Below are 14,805 nucleotides of genomic sequence, written 5' to 3'. Positions count from 1 at the left end.
GATTTTTTGATCACGCGCTATAAACAAAAAAAGAGCGTAAATTATGCAAAAATAGCAATATTTTTCCCTTTTTTTTATATGAAATTCCCCCAAAAAAAAATGTAAAAATCAAAATTTTTTAATATTTTCGGCCAATTTGTTTTATGCTACCTATGTTTGGTAAAAAAAATCGCAAAAAGCGTATTTTGATTGGTTTGCGCAAAAGTTATTGCGTTTACTAACAAAGGGAAAGATTTTTGTCATTTTTGTTGTTTTTTTTTTTAACGCGTAATGGCGGCGATCTGCGATTTTTTTTGCGGTACTGCGACATTGCGGCGGAAAGATCGGACCCTTGACTGACATTTTTGACACTTTTGGGGTTACCAGTGACATTTCTACAGTAATCAGTGCTATATATATGCACTGTTACTGTAAAAATACACTGGTAGTGAAGGGGTTAACTTTATTTGAGAGGGAGGGGCTGTGTGTGTCCCTAGGGGCGTGATTCTAACTGTGATTGGCTGTGGCTTCAACTGTATGCAGAGTGATCAATGGATCTACATAGTAGATCCATGTGATCAGCTCTCATACAGCGAGGAGAATGACAGGCAGCTTGTTTACACAAGCTGCCTGACTTTCTCCCTCTCCCCCGCCGATCGCAGAGTGGCCGGCGGCGATCGGGTCCGCCGGTCACACGCGCGGGGGGGTCCGTGACCATGCGGGAGCGGGAGCGCGCCTCCGGCGGCGCGCGCTCGCTCCCTAAACCCTCACAGGCGAGCGACGTAGACCTACGTCACTTTGCCTGTGAGGGGCTGACCGCCGCCGTAGATAGTCGTGCGGCGGTCGGCAAGTGGTTAAGGTTATATTCGTGGACACAGAGGGGTTTCTCCATAACGCCAGTTGCCGTAGGGATTTGGATCGTCGTGTCTGCGTGAAGGGAGGACAGAACATAAACATCCCGTGTATCCTTCCACTTCACCGCAAGCAATTTGTCCGTTTTCAAGCAGGCTCTCGCCCCCCGACTAAGACAGGAATTTACAAGCCATTGGGGGACGACAGATTTCATTGTCGCTGAAATGCATAAATCGCAGAATTTGCTCGTATCTCCCCCTGGACATGGAGGCAGAGTACATGCGCATATGGTGAACTGGGCTAGTGGACCAATATAGCCACAATTCACTCTGTTTAGTTATGCCCATGTGGAGGGAAAGGCCCAGAAAGATTTTAAAATCGGAAACCGTTATAGGATTCCAGCCGAATGGTCTGGCAAGGGGCGAATTTGGGTTGGCGGTGATAAATTGTTGTGCATATAAATTTGATTAATCCACAATAGATCTGTAAAGATCTTCCGTGAAGAACAGCTCAAAAAAGTTCAGGGGCGTAAAACCAGCTGTCTCCACGTGGATTCCAGGTTGGGCAGTGAATGGGGGAAGTACTGGCGCTGTAGAATCAGTGGGTTGCCAATTGGGATATGCCAGCGCATCAGGGAGGGCACTATGGGCTCTACGGGCCTGTCTACGAATACGAGGTGGCTGCAAGCCACTACTTGTGCTAGCCACCGCACCAGCTTCAACTGCACTTAGGGGACTCGCCACGTCACCAGGTGATACTGCAGTGCTGGCTGTACTAGGTCCAGGGTGTACTAGGCCGCTGGCGCTTGCCAGGTCGTCAGAAGGATGAGCGGCACTAGTAACCACACTCTGCTCCATATGAGTACCCTGCGATTCCTGCATCTCAACAACTCCAGAATGGGGTCAGGTACGCCTGGGTCTAACAGGGACCCATCTGTGGTCGGAGCTATCTGTCAGGGAGCCGCTGCTGTCATCTGGTTCATATACTGACAGTAATTCGGTCATTGTAGCTTCCCCATCGCTATCAGATGACACGGCCAGCATACTATAAGCCTCTTCACCACTGTACAAACGTTTAGACATTTTGGTAACTAAATTTACCTGTACAGTGGTGTTGACTCACAGGTAATAAAAGCACCTGGTTGTCAAGGACTATTTCAAGCGCTACCAAAAAAAACTGCTAATGCTAGCAGGGATCAGGCCTGACTCTGCTAACACAGCGGTTTTGTGTGTTGTGTTTTTTTGTAAGTGACAGTAACTGTTGATTACTACACTTACCTGGGTGAAAGGGTTAAACGCAGGTGCTGGCAGGAATCAGTGCTGACCGTGCAAACACCGCGTTTTGGGAACCCTAAACTATGGGGGCGCTAGTATAGTTCTGATCAGATCAGATATTGATCTGTTCAAACACTATACTAGTGATGGAAGTGTATGTGCGTGTGTGTGTGTGGCAATCAAGGGGTTATTTCTAACTATGCGCAGGGGATCTGGGGGGGGGGGGGTGGCGGGGACTGTAGACCTCCTTTGGGTTAGAAACTAACTCGCTAGCGCAACCTCAAGTCACAATCACACTAATACAAAATACAGTAAAAACAGTATATTATGTGTGTATTAGTGTGCAATGTGACAGGGGGGAAGGGGTTAACTGGATGTGATCAGGGGGGATCAGGGGGTTAAATCTTTATCCTACGGATAAAAGAAACGGTGGCAAGCGCTAAACCTGGTCACAAGTCACACATATACGGGTATATAGAAAATGCTATATACTGTATACAGTGTGCGTTGTGGCAGGGGGTGTAGGGGTGATCAGGGGGGGATCAGGGGGTTAAATCTTTATTGGTGGCGGGGACCCTAAACCTCCTTGGGACAGAAACTTAGTCGCCTGCGCTAATTCTCATCACAATCACACTAATACAAAAATACAAAAACACAGTATATTACGTTTGTATTGGTGTTGAATGTGATGGGGGTAGGGGTTAACTGGCGGTGATCAGGGGGGGGGGGGGGGTCAGGGGGGATCAGGGGGTTAAATCTTTATTGGGGAGGGGTGGCGGGTAATTTAAGTGGAAAAGGGGGGGCGCAAGCGCTAGACCTGACCACAAATCACACTTATACGGGTATATAGCAAAATGCTATATACTGTATACGGTGTGTGTTGTGGCAGGGGGAGTAGGGGTGATCAGGGGGGGGTCAGGGGGTTAAATCTTTATTGGGCGGGTGGCGGGGACCCTAAACGTTCTTGGGACAGAAACTTAATCGCCTGCGCTAATTCTGATCACAATCACACTAATACAAAAATACAAAAACACTGTATATTACGTTTGTATTAGTGGTGAATGTGACAGCGGGGTAGGGGTTAACTGGCGGTGATCAGGGGGGTCAGGGGGGATCAGGGGGTTAAATCTTTATTAGGGGGGTGGGGGGTAATTTAAGTGGAAAAGGGGGGGTCGCAAGCGCTACACCTGACCACAAATCACACGTATACAGGTATATAGGAAAATGCTATATGCTGTATACAGTGTGTGTTGTGTCAGGGACTGTAGGGGTTAATCAGGGGGGGGGGCATCGGGGGGTAAATGTGCCTATCTAAGTGTATAGGTATGTGCTTAGTGCTGTACTTACAATTAGATGTGCTCTCCTCTCACGCTGGATCCAAAAAGACCGTTGGGAGGGGAGGGCACATCTTCTCTAAGCCTGTGTTTACATTTCACAGGCTTAGAGTGTGATCTGATTGGGCAGGACTGATCAACAGGTCCAGGCCAAAAATGATTGGCCTGGACCTGATGATTGATCGGTTCTGAACCCAATCGAGTCATCGGCGGGACCGCGGGTGCGTACGCGCGCGCACCAGAGCGGCGAAGGCTAGTGACTTACTGATACGTCACTCTGCCTGGCCGGGGCTGACCGCCGCAGTATATGGTCGTGCGGCGGTCGGCAACCGGTTAACAAAATGTAATAAAGTTGGGGAAATGTGTACATGAATGTACTTTAATCAAGGGAAAGATGTGTTTGATGCACTTAACTTGGGTACTCACTACACGGACACACTCCCCTGACACACTATAATACACTGCAGTAAAACTGTCCTGACGCACTGCGGTACAGGTGCACGAACACACTGAAATATACTGTTAAACCTGCAAAAACACACTGAAATATACTGTGTTAAATGTGCAGTAACGCACTGCAATATACTGTGTTAAACATGCACTAACGCACTGAAATATACTGCGATAAACGAGCACTAACACACTGCAATATACTGTGGTAAACCTGCAATAAAATATATTACATTAAACATACAGTAACGCTAGGAATTGAGCGCTGTAATTTCTAAGCCTTTGTTTCTAATTTTTAGGGACTCGTTAAGGACTGGAATAGTACCACTGGATTGGCGTAGGGCCTATGTGGTGCCTATATTTAAAAAGGGATCAAAGTCTTTGCCAAATAATTATAGACCTGTTAGTTTAACTTCTATAGTTGGGAAGATATTGGAGAGTTTAATAAAAGACCACATAGATAAGTTCTTGCTGGAAAAAATATTTTAAGCAACAGACAGCATGGATTCATGAGAGACAGAAATTGTCAAACAAACCTAATTTCTTTTTATAAGGAGGTAAGTAAAACCTTTGACAGAGAGGTAGAGAGTAGTGGTTAATGATTCTTACTCTGAATGGTCTAAAGTTATCAGTGGTGTACCCCAAGGTTCAGTGTTGGGACCCTTACTTTTTAATATCTTTATAAATGATATAGGGTCTGGGATTAAAAGTAGCATTTCAGTCTTTGCAGATGACACCAAGCTTTGCAGTGGAATAACTTCTTTACAGGATGTCTCCAACTTACAAGCTGACCTCAATGCACTGTTTCATTGGGCAACTATGTGGCAAATGAGGTTTAATGTTGATAAATGTAAAGTTATGCACTTGGGGGCTAAGAATATGCATGCATCATACATACTAGGTGTAGTAGAACTGGGGGAATCCATAGCGGAGAAGTATCTGGGTGTTCTGGTAGATCATAAGCTTAATAATAGCATGCAATGCCAAGCTGCTGTTTCCAAAGCAAGCAAAGTCCTTTCTTGTATTAACAGAGGCATGTACTCCAGAGAGAGAGAGATAATTTTGCCCCTGTACAAAACATTAGTAAGACCTCATCTGGAATATGCAGTTCAGTTTTGGGCACCAGTTCTTATAAAGGATATCAGGGAACTGGAGAAAGTGCAGAGAAGGGCAACCAAACTGATAAGAGGCATGGAGGACCTCAGCTATGAGAAAAGATTAGAGGAACTGAATTTATTTAGAAGAGGAGATTAAGGGGGGATATGATCAACATGTATAAATACATAAGCGGTCCATATAGTGAACTTGGTGTTGAGTTGTTCACTTTAAGGTCAACACAGAGGACAAGGGGGCACTCTTTACGCCTAGAGGAAAACAGATTTCGTCTCCAAATACAGAAAGGTTTCTTCACCGCAAGAGCTGTGAAAATGTGGAATAGCCTCCCTTCAGAGGTGGTTCTGGCTAGCTCACTAGATTGCTTTAAAAAAGGCCTGGATTCTTTCCTAGGTGTTCATAATATAAATGGGTACTACATTTTTTTTTAAGTTGATCCAGGGAATATGCGATTGCCTCTCGGGGAATCAGGAAGGAATTTTTTTCCCCTGCTGTAACAAATTGGATCATGCTTTGCTGGGGTTTATTTTCGCCTTCCTCTGGATCAACAGTGGCTATAGGATTGTGTATATGGGATTGTATGGTTGCGTTTTTAATACTGTTTTTTTTTTTTTTTTTTGAACCGGATGGACTTGTGTCTTTTTTCAACCTGACTAACTATGAGTCAAACTAAACTGACACTAAAGTAAAAATGAACGGTCCCACTACACTCACACTGCATTATCACTAGATTCACACTAAACTGACATCCTATACTCATAATAGAATCATAGTAGCACACTATAGCACACAGGGGCAGATCCAGAGTCTAGTCTGGGGAGGGGCACTGCCAGAAAAAAAGGGTGTTGTGCACAGAACTGTTTTTAACGTATCATACAGTAACATAACCTTGTTTAAAACAGTGGAACTAGGTCTGAGAATATGGACTTTATAGGCACATGTATAAAAATAACATAGTTTATTGATACAAAAAAGGGACATACAATATTTAAAAAAACAACAAGAAAGGTCATGAATGGTTACATGAACATAGTATTAAACCATAAACCCTAATATTGGCTACAGTCATAATGCCAAATCCCCTAGGGGGGCAATGATAAATACCAGAGACCCCTCAGGGGATATCAGCGTGGCTCTAATACTGTAGAGTGGTAGTCAGGGTGTTAGCTCAATATGTTTTGCGATGCTACTTCATCAGGAGAATATCTTACTACTATAAGTAAAGAAGAATTCAATCAGAATACAACGACAAAATACAGATTGAAAATTGATGAATGACAGAAGCGTCTCAGTATTGCATAATAATAACAAAACATGATCATGAAGAAAGTGAGCAATTAATAGGATGGACTAGGCGGCAGGGGGATCAAGCAAGTCCCAATATGGGAGAGAGATGTGGGGACACATATGGTATAAATGTATGTAAAAAGCTATATAAAATGCAAAAATGAATAAATAAATATTTATAGGTACTATTATAGATCTATTGAATATCCCTAAATAGGTTTAATAAATAGAACACTAATAGGATGATAACAGGGAAATGTTTAATCCATGATATACCTGAATTTAGTAAAGGGCTGATAAATAGGGATGGTCGGCACATTCAATGTGGGTCCATCAAGAAAGTAATATAGCGAGAAAATGACAACTGTATCATGGATAAACACTGCCTGACCAAAAAAAAAAGTCGCCACCCAAAGAAAAAGGTTACACACTCTTAATATTTCGATGGCGTTGAATTCTGGCATTGTCATCTTGGAATATGCCCGTACCATCAGGGAAGAAAAAATCCATTGATAGAATAACCTGGTCATTAAGTATATTCAGGTAGTTTGCTGACCTCATTCATGGGCACATGCAGTAACTATGCAATAGGAGAGTTCCTGCATGCTTAGTTTAGTTAGTTGCTTAGTTATTTCCAGGTGGCGACTTTTTTTTAGCAAGGCAGTGTATGTGGGCTGTTTATGACTAATAGTGGTTACTTACTGAGGGGGATCAAATTTGAGATTGAAAAATATTGACCATAGGGTCCTGTGAAAAATAAGTATGAAGGAATTAGTATATTTGGTAATGAAAAGGTAAATCATAAAAAGTAATATATATGTGTATGTGTGTATATATATATATATATACAGTATCTCATAAAAGTGAGTACACCACTCACATTTTTGTAAATATTTTATTATATCTTTTCATGTGACAACACTGAAGAAATTACACTTTTCTACAATGTAAAATAGTGAGCGTACAGCTTGTATAACAGTGTAAATTTGCCAAGTGGGAGGAGGACATTGTCTATGCTGCTGGGAGGTCTGAATTGATCTTCTGGGGCAGGAACATAGACAACATCCTCCTCCTGTGGAATAGCGACTTACCATACATAGTTACATAGTTACATAGTTACCATCCTTGACTTCCTTTATGGAACAACTCAATAACAACTCTCTTGGAATTTTTCTCCAATGGAGGCAGTCATACACATCTCCATTTCCTGGATCTTAACATTGAAATCAAAGATGGGTCCATTGTCACATCTACTTTTTTCAAAACAATGGACCGTAATGGTTTCATTGGTCAGGATAGCTGTCACCACCCAACCTGGCTTAGGTCTGTGCCTAAGAGCCAAACTGTACTTCGAGAGATGTTTTCTTAAAACAAGCTGCCGCTATGAAGAAAAAGTTTCAGGATAAAGGTTATGAAGAGAGAGCCTTAGATTCAGTTTTTTATGAGGTAGGGCAAAAAGATAAGAGTGAACTATTAATTACATGAGTTAAGAATGATATTGCTCCTGATCACAATTTCTCTTTAGTTACTTCATATTTGAGTCAGCACAATATCATTAAAATAATTATATCCAAACATTGGAATGTTCTTAGAAATGACAACGTTTTAGGACCTAGCTTACCATCCAAACCTAAAGTTATCTTTGGGGGGGTTACACCTTTACGACTTTTTGTCGCCCCCAATGTTTTGAACGCTCCTAAGACAAAAAATTCCTACTTTCAACAACAAAAGAGCTTTTCTGTGCCGACAGTGTAAGATCAGTAAAATTAATAAGATTAAAAACAAAAGGATTTCTCATTTCAAATCCAACACTAACAATAGAGAGTTTGAGATCAAATCTTTTATAACTTGCTCGTCACAAAATATAGTCTACATGCTCACATGTCCATGTGGACTCCAATACGTAGGGAGGACCGTGAGAGCCCTGCATATTAGGTTAGGTGAGCATGTAGCCAATATTAAAAAGGGCTTTCCAAAGCATAGCGTTTCTCGCCATTACATCACAACAAAGATCCAGCGTGTACCTCCTTTATTGGGATAGATACAATTACATCACAATGGAGGGGCAGCCATATTCATCTGGAAATATCCAGACTTGAGACCTGCTGGATCTTTGATATCCAGAGTTACGTTCCCCATGGTCTCAATATTGATTGGTACATAACCTGTTTCATCAATAACTGCTGATAGGTTTTTTGAGTTTTCCATCCATATTTTCCCCAACTAGTCAAGCATTTTTTCTCTATCTTTATAATTTTATTTTGGGTTGAGAAAGGGCCATACATATAGTCTTTTATTTATTTCAGTAATCATTGGTTTTTAACAACTGGTTCCCTTCCCAGTTTTATATTTAATAATGTTCTATCATGATTTTCTTCATGGATTTTAATTAATTAATGTTCGGGTCATTACATCTTGATATTTAGCAGTGTTTAAGATTTTGACACACTGAGAATGATATTTTTTCTGGCCGTTAATTATTAGATGATATGGTGTATTATACACAATTCTTTTTGTTATGGTTTAATTCATATACTATTATTGGTATATTGTTTTATAAATTATATGTGTTTTATTTATATATTTTTTTATCCCCTGGATTTGGTAATATCTAATGTTGTTTTTTTAGTATGAAATTGTACGATAGTGTCTCCTTTCTGCTATCTTTGCTTCGGGTTTGAACTTTTTATTAGATGGGCTGGAGACCATCTCCCTAAATATTTGAATTTGTAGCCTGTGTCATTAATGATACTTTTTCTGCCCTCGGGGTGACACCATTGAGCATTGAGTGAATTCCTGGATTCCGGTAAAATGGAGTGGTTCCCGCCTCCTGTTCAGACGCTAAGTGAAGATATTTCGAATGGCTCTGCTTTCTTCCTGGCCGTGGAGCTCATCTCCGCCCCTGTCTGTGAAGCTGGCTAGCAGAGAGTGACGCTGTATAGGATGTCAGGTGATGCAATCAGGTGACGTGGTCTGCATCCAGTGGTCCATTTCCTGTCTGTGGAGCACATCCCTGCCCCTGTATATCATTCTGGTTGGCTGAAGGAGGAGCGCTGTATCAGTTGTCAGGTGACGCACCTTGCATCCCTAATTATCAAATCAACTTCCTATAAGAGGCGTGCCTATACTGTAGAAGGGTACCTCAGATGACGGCTCATTGGCCAAAACGCATCAGATGACCCTCCTGCAGTTCCTGGGACACACCATAGTCTCCAATACCGCGGAATTTGATTGTGCACCTTCTGTTCTCTTTGGATTTACATGTAAGTTACCACATTAAAAAGTGTTTTTATGAAGTTTACTGCATTATGAGCCTATTTTCTTTTTGGGGAGCGTATTGAATCCATTCTCAACTTTATGATACCTGATGTGATGTGGGATGAGGATCTTACCTCCCTGTTATGAGGATTCAGATGCCCTTTTGCCATCAAGCTTATTCGCTCCAGGATTGTCTGCTTTCACTGTAGAGTGTTTGGTAAGCAGTTGGTTTGGACACACTAGGGTGTGAAGTCCTTCCATTTGCACGGCAACTTGGTGGTGGCTATCTCTATATCAACTATATTTATGCTGGGATTACTACACTATGTGGCACATTTTTTCTCTTTGTTAACATGCTGAGTGTTTCAACTGGGACATCTGGTTTATGCTGACTGCCTGTGATATGAGTCAGATAAAATATATTTCCATCTATACTGGTTATAAGCATATTGTGTCTGGTAAGCAGCCTGTTTGGACACTTCTAGGTGTTGTGTTGTCCCTTAATGGGTTCTTGTTGGTGGTCTTTCTGGATTTATTTCCAATACCGAATTTACTACACCATGAGATTCTTTTTTGCCTTTGCCTATGCTTTACCTTCCTCACTGAGTGGATCCGGCTGATCCAATGAGAATCAACACCGGCTTTAGTTTAAGACAGGCTTGTTATTTCTTTCCTTCTGGTAAGTAGTTTGGATCGCACCTTTTTTTTCTTATGAAAATCGATTGACTTTAAACGCCGCATGAAAATCCTTTTGTATCATTTGTACTGACTGTCAATATCAGATCTTGCTGTCAGCTTTTTCTTTGGACTTTTTATCATCTTCAAGCGCGGATTATTACCATTTTTTCTGTTGTAAAAGTCATCCAGAGTGTAGGTTTTTCCTTAAGAGGTAAACTCTTTTTGGTCATGCTGGACATGTTTGCAAGTTAGGCAGTTCAGGTTTAGACACGGAAACATCCCTTTTATGGACAGGAAGGTGGGGGTTGGGCATGCAGGCTTTTTTTGTTTGTTATTTTCATTCTACGTGGGGCAATTTTGCTCTTAATAATGAAGGCTCGTCTGTACGGGATCTTAGGCTTGTCTGTGATAGAGGAATTCAGATGGGGGGGTCTTCGTGGGGTATACCCCAATGTTTTCAGAATTTTTTTTCCATCCTGCTGTATTGTGTGTGGAATTGCACTGTAAAGCGCAGGGGTTGGGGTGTAACGTTAGATTTGGACTTCAATTACATTGGATAGTGATTCAGACCAATTTGATAGAATTTGAAGGTCTCCTGAACAAGTTTGGGGGTATCCTTTTTCTACAAACTTTTGTTTTAAAAGGTTTGTGTACAGTTGTGTCAAAGTCTACAGGGTTGGCTTTTCAGTATGTTAGTCGTCCATCTTGGGTGGTGACTTCTCTGGAAATGGTGATAGAAATTGCCCAAGCTGGTTTTGATGTAATTTTTAGCAAATATAGCCGTGTCCGTATGGCAAAGTTCCAGATCCAGAAAGGTGATAATGTCTGGATCACAAAGGTACGTGAAGATTATTGGAATTGCAATGTGTGACAAAGGACTCGATGAGTGTTCTTGGTCCATCCCAAATAATGATAATATAATTGATATATATAGTCCACAATACACAATATTCCGGGAGTAGGGTTTTTTATACCAGACCGAGTTGTTTTCCCACAGACCCATGGCCAAGTTGGCATAACTGGGAGCAAAGTTGGCCTCCATGGCTGTGCCTTGGATCTGCAGGTAAGACTTACTGTCAAACTGGAAATAATTGTGTGTGAGACAGTAATTGGTCACATCGGTGATGAATTTGGCTTGTTTCGTGTTAATGAGGGGGTCTAGAGAAAGGAAGGGTTCTACTGCTTGGAGTCCCACCTCATGTGTAATCAAGGTGTACAAGGAGGTGACATCAAGAACGCCCACAGGTAGGTACTTTCCCAGGGGTAGGTGGTAAGGTGTCCAGAAGGTGGATGCTGTCTCAGATGAAGGCTGGTAACTATTGGACCAAGGGTTGCAGGAAATGGTCCATGTAGATAAAGAAGAAGCTGATAATGCTTTTCATAGCTGCTACAATTGGGCATCCTGAAGGATTTTCCAACCTTCTATAGATTTTTGGCAAGTGGTAAAAGTAAGGTGTGGTGTAACTGTCTCTTAGGAGAAATGTGGCTTCTGTTTTGGTGTTGATCTCTTCTGCTAAGGCACTGTTAACCAGTTGTTGGGCCTCCCTGACAAATTTGGAAAGTGGGTCCTGGTGGAGTCGTTTATTAGAATCTGAAAGTATGATTCGTTGAAGTTATCAGCTCTGTCTTTCAAGACGATACCGCCACCCATGACAGCTGATTTGATTACAATGTTGGTATTGATGGATAGACGGTTGTGTTTCTTGGGTGGCAAGGTTGGAACGAGTACCTTGGTTGGATGGTGAAGGTTTACACATTTGTTGTAAATCCGAATAGATTATTTGATAAAAGATTTGGATGTATGGTCCCTTGACATGTGTTGGGTTAAATATGGACTTAGGGCAGAAATTACTGTGTTGAACAGGAGGGGAGATTGAGGGATGTTGGGTTAGTATTCATCTTTATCCAAGTTTGTTTAGAGGTCTGGTCTTCAGGATGGGCTACACAGACCGCATCATCTAAGTCAAATTCTAAGGCTTCCTCTAGATTGGTATCATCAGTGGGCTGTATGGCGAGGCTGTCTTTTAAAGCCTTAATGTTAAAATAACGTTTTACTGTTAAGTTCTGAATGAATTTAAGAATGTCTATGAATAGCGTGAAGGGGTTAGGGCATGCCATGGGCGAAAAGTTGAGCTCTTTGCTTAATAAGGAAGTTTCTTCAGGGGATGGTACTTATGTGGACAAATTGAAGTCTGCTGAGTTTTTCTTTGTAGTCTGCGGATCTATCTGATGGGCAGGGTGGGAACTGTTGTTGGCCCCAAGTGAGGTTGTTTCAATGGCGTGCCCACTATTGTGTGTGGGAAGTGTAGATGAAATCCGATATTTGTCTATGGAGACTTGGGTGAATGCAGGCGATGATGTGGATATAGAAGAAACAAAGTTTTGTTCCATGTCAACAAGTGTGGACATGGTGGCTGAGGATGCACAGCTAAAGGCTGCCAGATAGAGAGTTATGGTTGCGTGGGGGTGAAGCTTGCTTGCGTCTCAGTAGTGGACTGGGTAGCATCTTGTGTAGTTTTTTTCATGGCTCCATGTTGTCTTTTTCTGATTGTTTGTTCTTCTCCTCTGTGGCTTGGGGGCAAGGTGACATGGGGACTGCTCTTGGATAGTTTGTCCGAACGTTGCCATGGTATGAGATCCTGATTTGGTCTGTGCTTCCATACACCTGTTGGTACTCCGAATGAGTGATGGTGTTGGTCAATCAGCCCAATCAGTATATTAATTCACTTAAGTCCAGTGAATAAGGCTTTCTGTCATCCTTTGGTCCCTAGGTCTGACAGAAACCTGGGCAGGGTCTAATAGCTCTGACTAACAAGCTATCAACATTATCAAGATATTAAACCTAGCTGACGAGGCTAACAAGCCTTAATCTAAACTCATATTGTTACAACTCAACATCAAAAGGCTGTTTGATGCTTTCTCATATGTTTGTTAAATAGACTTAGCTAAGACAAGCAGTTGTCTTTTAACTTGCAATTCATTTTTTTTTTAAAGTCAGCTAAATAATACTATTTGTATTTACTTTGCATAATATTTGTCTCTTATTTTAAAGATGATCATTCTCGAGTCAAACTGACCATTATCAATGAAACATCCACTACTGATTATATCAATGCCAACTTCATGCCTGTAAGTATCTTTGTGTTTCTATTTTATATGATTTTTATGCTTATGCTCTACTTAAAGTGGTAATAAACATGTGTTGTGTGGGAGATCTATCACCATAATGTGCAAGTATGCACAGCATATTATTATAATAGAATATACAGTATATCAACCACTTACCCACTGGCCACTTAAACCCCCTTTCCTAATCAAACCAATTTTCAGCTTTCAGTGCTCTCATATTTTAAATGAAAATTACTCAGTCATGCAACACTGTACCCATATGCAATTTTCGTCCTTTTTTTCACACAAATAGAACTTTCTTTTGATGGTATTTAATTATCATTGGGTTTTTATTTTTTGTGCTATGAATAAAAAAAAAAAAAAAAAAACGAAAATTTTGTAAAAAAAAAAATGCGTTTTTCTTTGTTTCCGTTTTAAAATTTTGCAAATTTAGTAATTTTTCTTCACAAATTTTGACCAATAGTTATACCGCTACATATCTTTTGTAAAAATAACCCAAGTAAGTATATATTATTTGGTCTTTGTGAAGGTTATAGAGTCTACTAGCTATGGTGCCAATCACTGAAAATTGATCACACCTGTCTTGAGACCCTAACAAGCCAGGAAAGTACAAATACCCCCTAAATGACCCCTTTTTGGAAAGAAGACATTCAAAGGTAGGGATGAGCTGCAAGTTCGACTCGAACATTGGCTGTTTGTTCGTTCGTTGAATGATGAACAAATGTGCTTCTTCGCGGGAATTCGAGCGCCCATAATGCACTGCGCACGCATTATGTGATTGGCAAAGCATGCACCCTGACCTCCATGCTTTGGCCAATCAAATCATCTCTGCCATGATTGGACAAAGACAGGCTGCCTTTAGCCAATCATGGCTCAGGGGCTAAGTACACGCCCACACTATATAAAGGCTGCACACACAGCAGCCGCGTGTAGTGTGACTGTGCGGGTGAGATAGGAAGTGGTTGAGGCAGGGAGAAGATCGTGATTGAGGCAGGGAGAGGAAAGTGATTTGCAGTTTATCAGACAGTTCAGTGTAGTCAGCAGAGACATTGCTAGCAGTGAGTTAGGCAGGGAGAGGATCGTGATTGAGGCAGAGAGAGGAAAGTGATTTGCAGTTTATCAGACAGTGCAGTGTAGTCTAATTAACCACATCCCGCCCGCCCTATAGGCAAATGACGGCGGGATTGTGGTTGTATTATCCTGACCGGACGTCATATGATGGCGGCAGGATAATACAGCTCTGAACGCCCCCCGGGGCGCGCAGAGCGGCGATCGGTGATGCGAGGAGTCAGTCTGACTCCCTGCATCTCCGATCTCGGTAAAGAGCCTACTGACATAGGCTCTTTACCATGTGACCAGCCGTGTCCAATCACAGCTGGTCACATAGTAACCAGGAAGAGCCATTGATCGGCTTTCCTTAGTTCGTGCCTGACAGGCACGAGTAAAGGAGC

At 41.8% G+C, this 14,805-nt stretch overlaps 1 protein-coding gene across 1 annotated transcript in view; it reads left to right on the top strand.

The window, feature by feature from the left end:
• Nucleotides 1-14,805, top strand: part of LOC309568939 (receptor-type tyrosine-protein phosphatase H-like) — a gene marked incomplete at its 5' end in the record, with an annotated part of 1,053,085 nt that overhangs the window by 346,542 nt on the left and 691,738 nt on the right. The window contains one exon of the mRNA XM_082274706.1: nucleotides 13,278-13,354. Within this exon, the coding sequence (XP_082130832.1) occupies nucleotides 13,278-13,354 (77 nt within the window). The remainder of the gene's footprint in view (nucleotides 1-13,277; nucleotides 13,355-14,805) is intronic.

The sequence above is a fragment of the Pelophylax lessonae genome, assembly GCF_965119305.1.
Source record: "Pelophylax lessonae genome assembly, chromosome: 12".
NCBI classification, from domain to species: Eukaryota; Metazoa; Chordata; class Amphibia; order Anura; family Ranidae; genus Pelophylax; species Pelophylax lessonae.
This window is presented reverse-complemented; position numbering and strand designations above follow the sequence as displayed.